This window comes from Vombatus ursinus, unplaced genomic scaffold (genome assembly GCF_900497805.2).
Source record: "Vombatus ursinus unplaced genomic scaffold, bare-nosed wombat genome assembly UNPS02014793.1, whole genome shotgun sequence".
NCBI lineage: Eukaryota > Metazoa > Chordata > Mammalia > Diprotodontia > Vombatidae > Vombatus > Vombatus ursinus.
Window position 1 is genome coordinate 10,699,201 of NW_020954571.1, and position 12,839 is coordinate 10,712,039.

Genomic DNA, 12,839 nt, shown 5'->3' on the forward strand with positions numbered 1-12,839 from the left:
TAATGACTGTTGGGGGAAGACTCAGAAAATGCCAAAGTTGTGGGAATCTCAGCCTTCCATGCCAATCTCAGCAATGCCACCTACTGTCTTTCCCCTGCCCCCAACTACAGCAGAGATTTCATAAACATTTCCAAGTCTGCAATGGGTTGCATTCAATCCTGCAACTATGAGCCAGGGGGTATGTAAACTGGGAATGTTCTTAGGAGCCCCTTCTAAATCGTATTCACTATTTTAATACTGGAACCAATTATTGTGTTGATAACAACTCAATCCCACCTACTAGTGGTTGTATGGATCACCTAACTTCCTAATACTCTCAGAAAGGCCTTGGTTGGCTCCTAGAATTAGAACTTTCATTTCCTTATTAACTTTCATGAGGCTCAAGCTGTTTCTAGCAGCCTGAGTCTCTCCTTCTCCATTCCAATGGGGATGAATGGTCAAGTTCTCTCTGTTCAACTGACTCAAATTCTAGAAAGTCAAGGGATGCAGCCTAAGTAGGCAAGCTCACAGGAACAGGGAAGCTTTGAGGAAAGAAGGTTGTACAATGTAAGTGTAGCAACTACCAAGGAAAATATTTTGATCAAGTCTCTCCAGTTTGGTTTGAAGGGTCAGAAGTCAGAACTGATGGATATGGCCTAATTAGGAGTATGGACTTTTCTAAAAAACCAACTGCCCTCAGTAGACCCAACCAGGCAGTCTGAACTATTCAATGCAGACTCAAAGCTTCACTCCAGCCCTGCCAAGGGCCTACAAGCAGAATTAAGCACTTTAGAGTGGCCCATTCCCAACAATAGGAATACATAGGTAATTAAAATAGGCTTGGCTCAGGACACGGCTATAACAGCCTAATCCAAGGCCACCTACCTTAAAGACCATAAGGGGAAAATGGAGGAAGGGGAGACGGATCCTAGATCCATCCAAGGGGAAAGAGAGCAGGCATAGGGTATATGGTACACAAGACAGACGTCCACATCAGCTCCAGGTGCAAAACAGATTTTTAATCAGAACAGCAATGAAAGAGCAAGGGGTTAGGGTGAAGCAGCCTCAAAATGGAGTGGTGTTGGCACATAGGGCAGGCCCTTGCATGAGAGGCCAGGAAGGTGACAATCTACCTAACTCCATGAGGGGCCCTGGTGGAAGACATTTGGCTTCCCTTTGGAAAATTTTATATAACTTGTATCTTCTCCCCCAGCTCAAGCCCTGAGACTGCTCTGGATCAGTGGATCCAGATCTGGATGACAATCCAGTCCACATGGCAATGGGACCACAGACCAGAGAGGAAATTCAACACACTGTGCTCGTCAAGGTGTTCCCCTACCCCAAAAGGAATGGTACCCGAACCTGGGGATGTGTGAAAGAAGATGAGGGAATGGGTCCAGGCAGCCAAATAAAACTTTTTTTTTAAATAAAAAGAAAAAACAACCCTGATATCAAGAGCAGAGGAAGAAACACTTAATGGAGAAGGGGCTTCTATAGGGAAAACCTGCAAAACCCAGTTCCTGGTAACAGCTCTGGAAGAGCTCGATAAATGTTTGTTGAATTGAAGAAAACTTGGAACTTAAGTGCTGACAACATCACTCCTATCCCAGTTCACCACCCTCACTCTTGAACCCAAATATCCAAGAGCTAGAGTACTGTAATTTGGCCCTCAAGCAAGTCACTTATCTCAGCCCTCAAATGGCTCTAACAGTGTAAGACCAGTTTTCCCAAAGGCAGGTATTGTTACCTCCTCTGTCTTGTGCCCTAGGACCTGGGAGAATCCCACTGGCATGCAATTGCTTTCCAGAGGAAAAAGGGAGTTGAGATAACAAGTCCTCTTTTTCAGTGGCCTACCTACAGCCAGCACAGTGCTGCAAGCAGCAGGATAGTAAGAGTCTAACCTTAAAGCTGGCTTTAACTGCAAGAATCCAGGAGCCAAGATCCCCACTAGATCAGCCCCAAATCCCACCAGTGTGTCTCACTTACCATTCACTGAGGGAAACTTTTCATACAACAGGACTGATATAATCATCTAATGAGGCCTTTGCCCCTACCTCCCAAAAGCCTAGTACCCACCCAGAGAACAACCATCAGTGCTGAGAATGGGACTGGATTATCCTAGAGTCTCATAGCAGCAGCAAAAAAAAGTAAAGCAATATGGCTATACCCAGGGAGGATGCAGACCTAAGCACCACAGAGAAAAAGAGCTAGAATGTGTGTGATTGTAATTGTTCTTTACCTCACCACAGCCAGGATACATTGGCATTGCCTCTAGTCTTGTATTTTTACTGGTCCCTGGCCCAAAGCCCCGCTTCTCAGGCCTCAGGAGATCAAGTATGGAAACTGAGCCCCTGAAATCAACACCTGGTTTGTAAAAGAAGAGCTTGGAAAGGAGGGAGGAAACACAAAAAATAGCCAAGAAACAGCCAGGGCTTCTCTTTCCGCCTGATCTCCCTCATTCTCCAGTCCTATGAGTACCCTGAGGTGGGGACTGGTCTATGGTCTCCTACCCCTACTAGAAGCAACTGCTACTCAACACCCAGAAAGGCAACAGGTAATAGGAAGAAAGTTAATGGAAACAGTAAAACATATCAATCCCCCACACATCTGATGGTACAGAGCAATTTAGCACATAAAGTGGGACTGGGAATTTGGGTGGGGTAAGGACAGAGGCGGGGTGGGGGGTCAGGTAGCCACAAGGACCCTGCTTCTCCAGAGATATACCCTCATTTCGCCTCTGGGAGAAAGGCAGGAGACTGGCCACGCTTTGGTCATTCTTCCCATTCTGGGTCCTTCAGCACTTGCACTGTGGGTATTCACATATCCTGGAGAATTGCCTCAAGGACCAGAGAGATCAGCAGGGAAGTGGTATTGGAAAAGCGAAGGGAGCAGGGTGAGAGAGCTGGTGACCTCCAGGGTAGCGGGTGGTTGTTCCCCCGCCTCTTCTATGATGATGTGACAGGTTGGATGGGCAGCAGGCTACCAAACTTAAAGTGCTGGATCACAGGAAACTTCTCCAGGCACTATAGGGAACACAAAAAAGAGAGCGGAAAAAAAAAGTAAGTTAATATTAACAGCTAGAAGGGCATCTCTAAAATCATTAGTTTACCCAGTGGAAGAATAATCATACTTCTAAATCAGGCCTATGTATGCATGAGGCTGAGGGTGACAGCCTACAGTGGAGCATCAGCAATGGTCACTCTGAGGAAGTTTAGAAGAAAAGATTCTCCACCTCTGGGCCTACACAGAGGAAATACCAGGTGTTTCTATACTGATCCCATCTTTCCTGATGACCTTTCTCTTCTATCTAATAAACTACCTACCTTCCATCTTAGATCTCTGGGAGTTCCTGCTACCAAAAGAGAACATCCTTCTGGGAGAAATCCAATCCCACCGAGAGAATCTCCCCAGGAAAGGGAAAGACAGTATGGATAAAAAGGGAAGCCAAGAGTCAAGAAACAGCACTGGAGATAGGACAAAGGATAAAAGGACAATAAAAGGACAAGAAGCCAAGAGAGTAGCTCCCAGAATCATGTTGATGATTCCTATCCTGGGTCCCCTGGAGTTGAGGCTAGAAATCATTTTCACACCAGTCCACAGGGCAACAGCCAAGGACCCAGCTTCACAATTCTAAGCTTATTGGACTGAAGGCATCTTGGCACTCCAGGGCAAGACAACAAGAACCAGCTGAAATCCTCCCATCCCCAACAATAACTCCCAGCATCGTAACACACTGTACAAGAAAAAGAGAAGCTAAGCAAGGGAGCTGTAAACACTATGTAAGCCAAACCTAACCCAAACCTTTAGCTTGAAGACTCAGGTGATGTGGAAAAGAGATTTACCAAAGGAAAAGAGATACAGCTACAGAGTGGTTCTTGTGGCCCAGAGCTTGCAGTGCCCTCTCTAGTTATGAGCATTCAGGAACAAAGACTCAAAATGTATCTTCCAATGTACCAACTCCCTCAGAAAATACCACACGAATACACTTCCCATCTCAAGCCTAGAGTACTGTCTCCTTATCTCTGCTACCAAGATGCCTAAGCTTTCTTCAGGGCCTAGGTCAGGTACCACCTTCCTCTATAAAGCTTTTCCTGGTCTATCTAGTGTTAATTTGAGGAGAGAATACTATCCTACATTTACTCACTTGCATGTTGTTTCACAAAGAGGAATGTAAGCTCCTTGAGGGCAGGAACTGTTTTCCATTTCTGTCTCTATGTTCTCAGTGCTTTGCATCTTAGTGCTTGTTGAACTGAATATGGATCTAAACCTACCAATCTGTCCTATTCTTAAATCTTCTAGCTCCAGCCTGGGTTCCAAAGAAAGCCAAAGTAATCCAAACTACTAACCATTCACTTAAGTGACTTCAGCCAAAAGGGTCTCTATAACACTGACACAAAGCCTCCTCTCATGCCTCCTGCCACATTGACAAATTGGGAGTCTGACTCCTGGGTAGGATCGAGAGATGGATTACCATTGCTGAAGGGAATAGTGCAAGGGCCAAACTACGGCCTTGATCTCCAAGTCCCAGGGGGGCAAAAGCAAGTCACAGTCATGAAATTAGACTTACAGCAAAGCTTTATCTTCTCACCTCAACAGCTAGCTACAAGAGGAAGGGGGAAGTTTCATGGGGTTGAGTCACAGGGAATTGAGGTCTCACAGGCCAGCATCCTCAAGGGGCCAGGAAGAAAGGCTAGGCCAAGTCTCACCAGAAATGGGAAAACCAGCTTGAACATCTTCATAAAATGTCAGAATATTGAAGCTGAAGGAGAGGAGAAGCCCCAGATGACAGTACAGGACAGCTTCAATCACAGCCAGACTCCAGGGGGTAAACAGAAACAGGACAGAGCAAGCAGTTGGGAGGGGAAGGAAGAGGTCATCCCCAGAGAAGCACATGACAGGGGACAGAAGCAAAGGCAGCTACCACTGCACTTATGTCATCAAGAAAGTAGTGGGAGTTTAGAAAGCCTCTCCCCCAACCCCCAACCCACCAGGGCCCTGGAATTCTAACAAGGGTTAAAAGGTCAGTTTGCTTCATGAACTCAGTCAAGAGATTCAGCCAAGACAAGGATTCTTGGTGAAGGGATAGATGTTCTCTCTGCTCCACCCACACAACCCTTCATCCCAAATCATGCTTTCTTTGGGGACCAGGCACTGGCATATCAAGGCCAGAACAAGTCCAGAGAATTTAGAAGCACATCTTGTTGTTTTACCTCCCCTACTGCCAAAGCCTACAGGGCACTTAGAGCAACAATGGAAGTGGGGAGTCGGGTTAGGGACAAAAAAGTGGCTTTGGGGGACAGGAAAATTTAATCCTTTGGGGATGGAGCAGATGGGAACCTCTGGCCAACATAGTAACTCAGCAAGGCCAAGTCTTGCTAATTGTCCCCCTAGAGGCCAACGCCCTGGGCCTGGGTAAGAACAGCTCCAGTGCTATCCAGGGAACTCCCTCCTCCTACCACATCCTTCCATGCCTAAGGCACAAGCTAGGAAGCTAGAATGAGAGGTCTTTCTTAGATTCTAGCAATTGAAAAAGTTGGGGCCAGAAAAGGAAGAAAACAGGCAACTCTGGAGAACCAAGGAGATGAAAGTCTTTCCAAAAGCAACTATGCTGACAAGCGTCATATTACATAAACCCAACCCTGGTAGCTTTACCTTGTCTTTACTACCCAGAGACTCTATGCTTTGAGTAGTACCTCTAACAAGTATGCAAGAAGGATAGGACTAAAATGACCAACTGTTGGAAGAGTAGCCTCTGGTACATGTTCTGTAGGCATATCAATGCAGCAGTGGGGTGAGGGAAGGGATGGGGGGGAATATGGGAAGTAGGTAACGAGGACATAAGAGCCAACTACCTCCCCCCTACACAAACCCTAACAGATCAGGTTGGGACAGGGAAAGATGACCCTATTATTCTCCTGACAAGGGAGAGAAGAGAACTAGGCTGCAGCCGGAAGGAGCCAGCACAGCTCCTGAGAATGACGCCTCTTAGATTAGAGAGGTATGTGGGTTGGAACCTAAACACAGGATGTGAAGTTCAGAGGAAGGGGGGGAGGGGTGAAAGGAAGGGAGAGAGAAGGCTCGGCCTGGTCAGCTCCAGCTCCATTAACCCTTTCAGGTACTTGGGTTAAGTAGGAACACCAAACATATTCACAGAATTTTTGGTGTTGCAAAACACATCATTCCACCCATAACCCTGTACTTTTATAACTTTTATACTCTCTGAAAAGATGGAAAAGCAGAAAGATCATTTCTTTCAAAAAACAAGATGTTTAACAGTCAAGAGAAATAGACCATCTTCATATAGACAGCTAAGGGATACAATGAAGCCAATCCCCAAGACCAGTCTGAGACATGAAAAGGGGTCCTCAAGGATCCATGTTGTTTAATTCTCCGGGCAGGGAGCCTGAGGCCCAATTCCGCTTTCTCTAGTTATGAAGAACAATTCTAAACCTCATCAGGCATGGCAAATAGTTTTAGGGCTGCTTTGAAGAAGTGGGAAGAATTAGGCTTCTAAATTCTCATTAGCTAAGGGCAGAGGAAACCTCCCTGAAGAGGGCACTAATGGAAACTGGGCAAAGACAACCTATTCACTACCACTTAGGGGGAAAATCTAATGAGCTCTAATGAATGGAGTTGGGAGGGGGTTCTCCTCATTTTAGGGCAGGAGGGACTTAAGCAGAAGATGTTAAGTGAATTGGTTAAAGTCACCAAGATAGTAGACCCTAAGAAGCCAGGTCTTCTGACTCCCAGTTTAGAGTTCTACCTATTATAATCCTAATTTCACCCATAAAAGAGGAAGAGATGATTCTTTCCAGGGACTGAACTGTATCAAGAACAGGAAGAGTGGGCAGAGGGGATACAGGCAGCTGACTAGACTTCCCACTGAAACTCACCTCAGCTTTATACATGCGGATGAGGCCCTGGTTCACTTTGGACCAGGAAGGTACAGCACTGATGTTCCACAGCTGGTTGGAGTGCTCAGCAAAGGGGCCGGTCTTCATCTGGAAGGGACAATGGAAGACTTCAGGAAGGTGGGAGGGTGGAAGGGAGGGGGGTACACCAAGCCAGCAGGGAAGTTTATCCATAGCCACAGTGACTCAGAGTCATACCGATTTCAAACAAACATTCAGGGTGACCCTGGTCCTGGTTTTATGCTTATACATGCTTATCCCTTTTCTGTCTTTACACAAGAATTCTTTACCTCCCCTGACAAGCACCTTTCTGCCCCATATACCTGTCTGATAGAAATGGTCTCCCCCACCGCCACCAAAACATCAGACACAGGAAGATAAAATTCCCATTCTAGCACTTGGTACAGCTTCCATCCATTCCCCTAGTGCAACACTGCTGAGCTTTCCAATACTATGACTCATTCCCACTCAGATAAACAACTCCCCCCAAACACACACAGCAATACAAAGGGTAGCCTCCTGATAGAAGCTCTCAGCTTGTACCTGCCACAGAACCCAGGGTAGGAATAGGAAGGGGGAACTGGGAAGGAGGGGAGGAAAAAGGAAGGCACAGAGAGGTTCCGTCTTTGGATGGTTGGGGTGGGCAAAGAAACTAAGTGCATTACACTGCACTCCATGTGGCAGAAAGGTCTTCGGGGTACAGTGGAGTTGAGAAGAACTTTTTTAAAAACCAACCCAAATATTCTCTACCAGCCACAACCGGAGAGGTAGAAGGAACCCTGGCAGCAGTAAACAGCAGGCACAATTAAAAGGACCACTCTGCTCCTTGGCCCCTTCTCCTTGGAGAGTGGTTCAGACCCTCAGGGAGAGAAAAAAAAATTCAGTAGTCTGCTTTGCTGAGAGAAGTTCCCATGACATCAGAAACCACAGCACGGAGGCCAAGAGGCTTTTATTTCCCTGAGTAGATCTTTCTACCATCATGAGGCAAACACATTTTTATTTATTAACTGAACAGTTAGTAATCTCTACTCTTACACACATCTAGACACTCCCACCTCATGGAAAAGTTGGGTATATCAGGGCTACCTTGTACCCAGAACATATGCCAGAACAGGACCCAGAGCAGAACTCAGCATGACAAAAGAGGAGTGTGTCAGGTCCTATATTATAGCAACAGCCTTAGGCTAGTGCATTATCATTAACCCTGTTCCCCGGGATGAAAGGCACTAAACCTACTACCTGTTGGGGTTGAGCTCCTTTTTAGGCAAGGTAAATAAACAAAGTCCTTCACAACGATTCTCTCTTCTCTTCATTCATATGACCCTGATGCTCCTCCTACCCCAGGCCTAGCTGTGAGGGATTCTCTCTTTGTTTATTCTGACTAGGATATAAAGATTTTGCATTTTACTAATGACTCAGGGTTTTATGGACAACAAGGCAGAAATAGGATTAGAACTCAGACATTATTCATTCAGTCCTATTCCACTTAGTCTTATTGTTACTTGAGGTACTGGCCAATCATACCCTGAAGAAGCAGCATCCCTCCAATTACGATGACTTATGGACCACTTAATATTTCAACCAAGAAAAGCAGCTCTTTTCAATGGGATAGGCAAAAAACATTAGGACCCCAAAGATGCTGGATATACAAGTTCAGTGACCACGATCATTGCACTTATTAGGAAGCAGTCCCCCATTTCCTAAACATTCAACTCCTGAACTCCAAGGGAAACAGAGAACACAACACCAAGACAAAGGCTCCTAAAACATACCATGCTCTCTCACCCAAGGCTTTATCTGTGCTGCTTTTCCCTGCCTAGAACATCCTCTCTACTCTTTTCTATCAATCTAAATTTTACTTATCCTTCAAAATCCAGCTTACATCCCATAAGCTCCATGGAGCTTTCTTTCTCCTTTCTTCTGTGTCCCATAGCATTTACTATCTATAGTATTCATTTGGCCAATCACATAGTGCCTTGATTTCCAGTTAATTTACAAGTGTTTGTGTCATCTCAAGTTAGGGGGGAAGGCCCTCAGGGAGCAACCAGGTTACATAACTCTTTTGTGAGGATGAGGATGATGATGATGATGATAACTAACATTGGTACACAGCTTCAAGGTTTTTAAAGTGCTTTAGAAATATTATCTCACAGAGGTTAAGTGATTTGCCCAGAGTCATACACCTAGTATACATGGCCAAATCTGAACTTAGGCCTTCCAGACTCCAGATCCAGTGCTTTATCCACAGGGCCACCTAGTTATCCCCAAAGTGCTGAGTATAAGCAGTATTCTTAGGGTAAAGGTTAATAGTTTAAATGCTTGTTGAAACTAGTTGAATGGGGAAATGCTTTGGAACCCTAATGCTTTATTCTGCTGCAGCAAGTCAAATTCCTTACTCCATGGGCTTCTGGGAACCAACCCAGTGCAAGTATATATCCCCAAATGAAAGTGGTAAGGTTAGAAATGAAAGCTCTCCAGCTAATTCTGTGGTGCCTCGCTCACTCACAACCTAGAACACTGTATCTTTGGTCTGCTGGGACAGGATTTGGTCATGCTCTCATTGAGTCAAAATCCCCTCCCCACAAAGGCTAAAAAGGAAATAGAAAAAAGAACAAGAATACTACCAAAGACCCAGTATGGTGGGAACTGGCCCATTTCTGAGAGGGATGGCCATCGCTGGGTCACGGCAAGAAGAGTTATAATTGTTTGGGAGAGCAGAGGGGAAGAGAAGAGAAGGAATAGGGGTGAGAAGAAAAAATTAGCTCATTCTAGCCACAAAGGGAGAAGAGAGAGCGAGCACTAGAGCAAGCAAGCAAGCTGCAGTCCCGCAGTGACCCCAGGGGAATTGAGTGAGTCAGAGCAGCCATATTGAGCAGGAAATTACTCACAGACGCTGCGTTCCTGCCTCTCTGCTCCCAAGAGAATCGGCCTTTTGTAAATGGTTCCTCTGTCAGTAACTGGGGGGAAGGGGGGGGGGGAAGCTGGGGGGGAGGGGAAGGGGCAGAAGAGGGAGGGAAGGCTCTGTGCAGTGCCTTCCTGTCAGCTCCTTCCCTTCCAGCTGAAATCTGATCCCTCCCTTCCCAAAACTCCAAATTTAGAAGCCAGATTGAAACTGAAATTCTTTTCCTGCCTGCCCTAGGCTCTTAAAGGCACCAAGACTACATTTCCCAGGGCAACAGGCTTCCTAGAACATAGCTCCAAGATCTAGGATACACAGGGTCACCAAAGAACTGAGATATCCCCAAGAACCTCCATGGTATATGGCTCTCTCTCTAGGAAGATTCTGGAGGGAAGTCCATTTCTAATTAATTCTTTAAGGGTTTGTTTCTTTTTTAATCCACAAACTATATAATAAACTCAAAAACCTTAAGCCCTCTATCTCTAGGTGTAATATGGAAGCCTCTGGGCCTCCACAATGAATTGTTCTTCCTCCTTAGGTATTTAAATACATTCTTTTTTATTGCAGTCAATAAGATTTGGTCACTCAACAATTACATAGTAGTGTAGGACGGTTGGGAGGAAGTGGGGCTGGTAGTGCTATAAGAAGGAAGGAAAGAGAGGATGCACAAATTAGAGTACTAGAGGGGAACTACCAGGTATATAGCACCCCTAGTCACATTCATATATTTCTTCTGTACAAATGTGTAAATCAAAATTAATCCTCACCAATATCAGGCCTAGTATAACTTCTAATGTTCAACTACTAATATTGTTTTGGAGCAAGAAATAAGGAAACTAAGGCCCAAAAAGGAGAGAAAGAGAGCTAGAAAAAGAGGGATGAAGAAAGGAAAAACTTTCAACCACCACCACCCCACCTTTTATACATCACCTCCCACGCTTTTCAATTTCACCAAATCCTAAGTGTTCAATATGCCTTCAGTGCCACCTAGTGGCTGCAATGGGTTTTCTTTTGTTGTAAGAACTGGGCAACTCAAATTTCAGTAAAAGCTATTTATCAGAAATATGAACTGTAATCTCCTGCACACTGTGAATTTCAGATTACCCCAGTTTTGCCTAGACCCAGGAGGCTAGAGTTAACAGGGAGAGCTAAAATAGCTACTAACCAGCTTAAGTCTTTGTTGTTGTTCAGTCATTTTTCAGTTACATGTAACTCTTCATGACCCCATTTGGGGTTTTCTTGTCAAAGATACTGGAGTGGTTTGCGATTTCTTTCTCCAGCTCATTTTACAGATGAAGAAACTGAAGCAAACATAGTAAAGGGGCTAGCCCAGGGTCATACAGCTAGTTAAGTATCTGAGGCCAGATTTGAACTCAGGAAGATGAGTCTTCCTGACTCCAGGCCCAGCACTCTGTATCTACTTCACCACCTAGCTGTCCCACTTAAGTTTTTACTCACCAAAAAACAAAGGAAGAAAAAGACCTTTCTACAAGACAAAACTGAATTCTCCTACCCTGGCTCTTCTCGTTTCAATTTCCTACTTTTGTAGACATTCTTTTTTCCACTTTAAACACAAGCAAAAACATGTTATTGTCTCTCAAAGCAGTGAGTCAGGCAATACCCAAGTCCTGTCATCTAGGTCTCCCTATCCCCAATGACCTTGGTCCCATTACAATGTTGAAAGCAGGTCTCCAGGAATGAAGAATTGGCAAAGCAGCAGCCAACTCCAGATTCTCTTTGCTAGTTTTGGAAGGGAAAAGTTTTTCCTTTTTAAGCTCTGATTTCTGAAGGGGCCAGAGCTTAACAATGACCACAGAGTAACTTTTGTATTACAGACCAATCGATGTTCCTTCCTAAAAAGCTGAGACTTCAGAGGGGCTAAGTGAGATATAAGCCACAAGAATAGTGACAATGTGTACAACTCTTGTCAATCTAGCAAGAATATGGGCCTGAAGCTAGAAGGCATTTATTAGGGTACCTGGAGCTTGCAGGCATATGTATGTACAAGCAGCTCATATATCTTGGTGCATCCAGTTCCCCCTTCTCCTTATGTTTTTTTGAAGAGGAGAAAGAACCAAAACTAACAGTACCAGCATAGAAATTATAGACCTACAATGCGAATGGAAGCTCCCAGAGGAAAGGGACCTCACTAGATATATGTTCTGTTAAATGCCCAACATAAAGTCATCTCATCACTTGATAATTGAAGGGGAGGCTGGAAATGGGTTTCTTTCTCCATAAACTAACTTTATTTACTATCTCCTCTCAGTCTCCCTAGGAACAGATACCATGGCTCCTCAGATCAAATCTCTCCTATTTTAGTATCAAAAGCTCATCTTTATGAAGGGTCCTGTTTCACTTAGGTTCACAAGAAGGTTCACACGTAGGGATTCTAAATTGGAGAATGCCACCTATACATTCTCTCCACCCCCAAAAGGAAACCATAGTCCTCCTCACCTCAGTAATAAATAGGATGCATTCCAGGAACATGTAGTCCTTGTGATTCTCATTCACTGCCTTTTCATCCACAAAGTGCCTAGGCTCCAGGTATGGGTGTTCTAAGAAAGGGAAAACCTCATAATGAAGAAACTGGTCCTTGAAACTATGTATTCCTTCTTAATTCCAGTCATATATTGTACCTACTTCTACAGCCCAGCTACAAATAATAATAATGATGATAGCTAACATTTATATAGTGTTTTAAGTTTTGCAAAACATTTTACAAATATTATCTCATTTTATCCTCACAACAACCTGGAAGGCAGGTGCTATTATTATTCTCATTTTTATAGATGAGTAAACTGAGGCAAACAGAGGTTAAGTGACTTGCTCAGAGTCACACAGCTAGCAAGAGTCTTCGGCTTGATTGGAACTCAGGTCTTTCTGACTCCAAGTCCAGTGCTCTATCTACTTCATCCTCTATCTGCCTATGAGAGACAAATAGAGGCCATGATAGACTCCAAAGAATCAGTAGCTGATCTAGACATATAATTTGCAGTTGATTCACTCCAAGTAAAATGGAAAATAAAGCAACCCTGCTCTTTTCTTTA

General features: G+C 44.5%; 1 protein-coding gene across 2 annotated transcripts in view; it reads right to left on the bottom strand.

Moving 5' to 3' along the window:
- Window positions 1–977: 977 nt before the first annotated feature.
- The window catches only part of PTPA (protein phosphatase 2 phosphatase activator), a 31,443-nt gene continuing 19,581 nt past the window's right edge, over window positions 978–12,839 (bottom strand). For both annotated transcript variants that reach the window (XM_027869313.1, XM_027869312.1), the window contains exons 8-10: window positions 12,247–12,347; window positions 6,873–6,980; window positions 978–3,002 (exon numbers count right to left, since the gene is read on the bottom strand). In XM_027869313.1, the coding sequence (XP_027725114.1) occupies window positions 2,925–3,002; window positions 6,873–6,980; window positions 12,247–12,347 (287 nt within the window). In that variant the 3' untranslated portion in view covers window positions 978–2,924. The remainder of the gene's footprint in view (window positions 3,003–6,872; window positions 6,981–12,246; window positions 12,348–12,839) is intronic.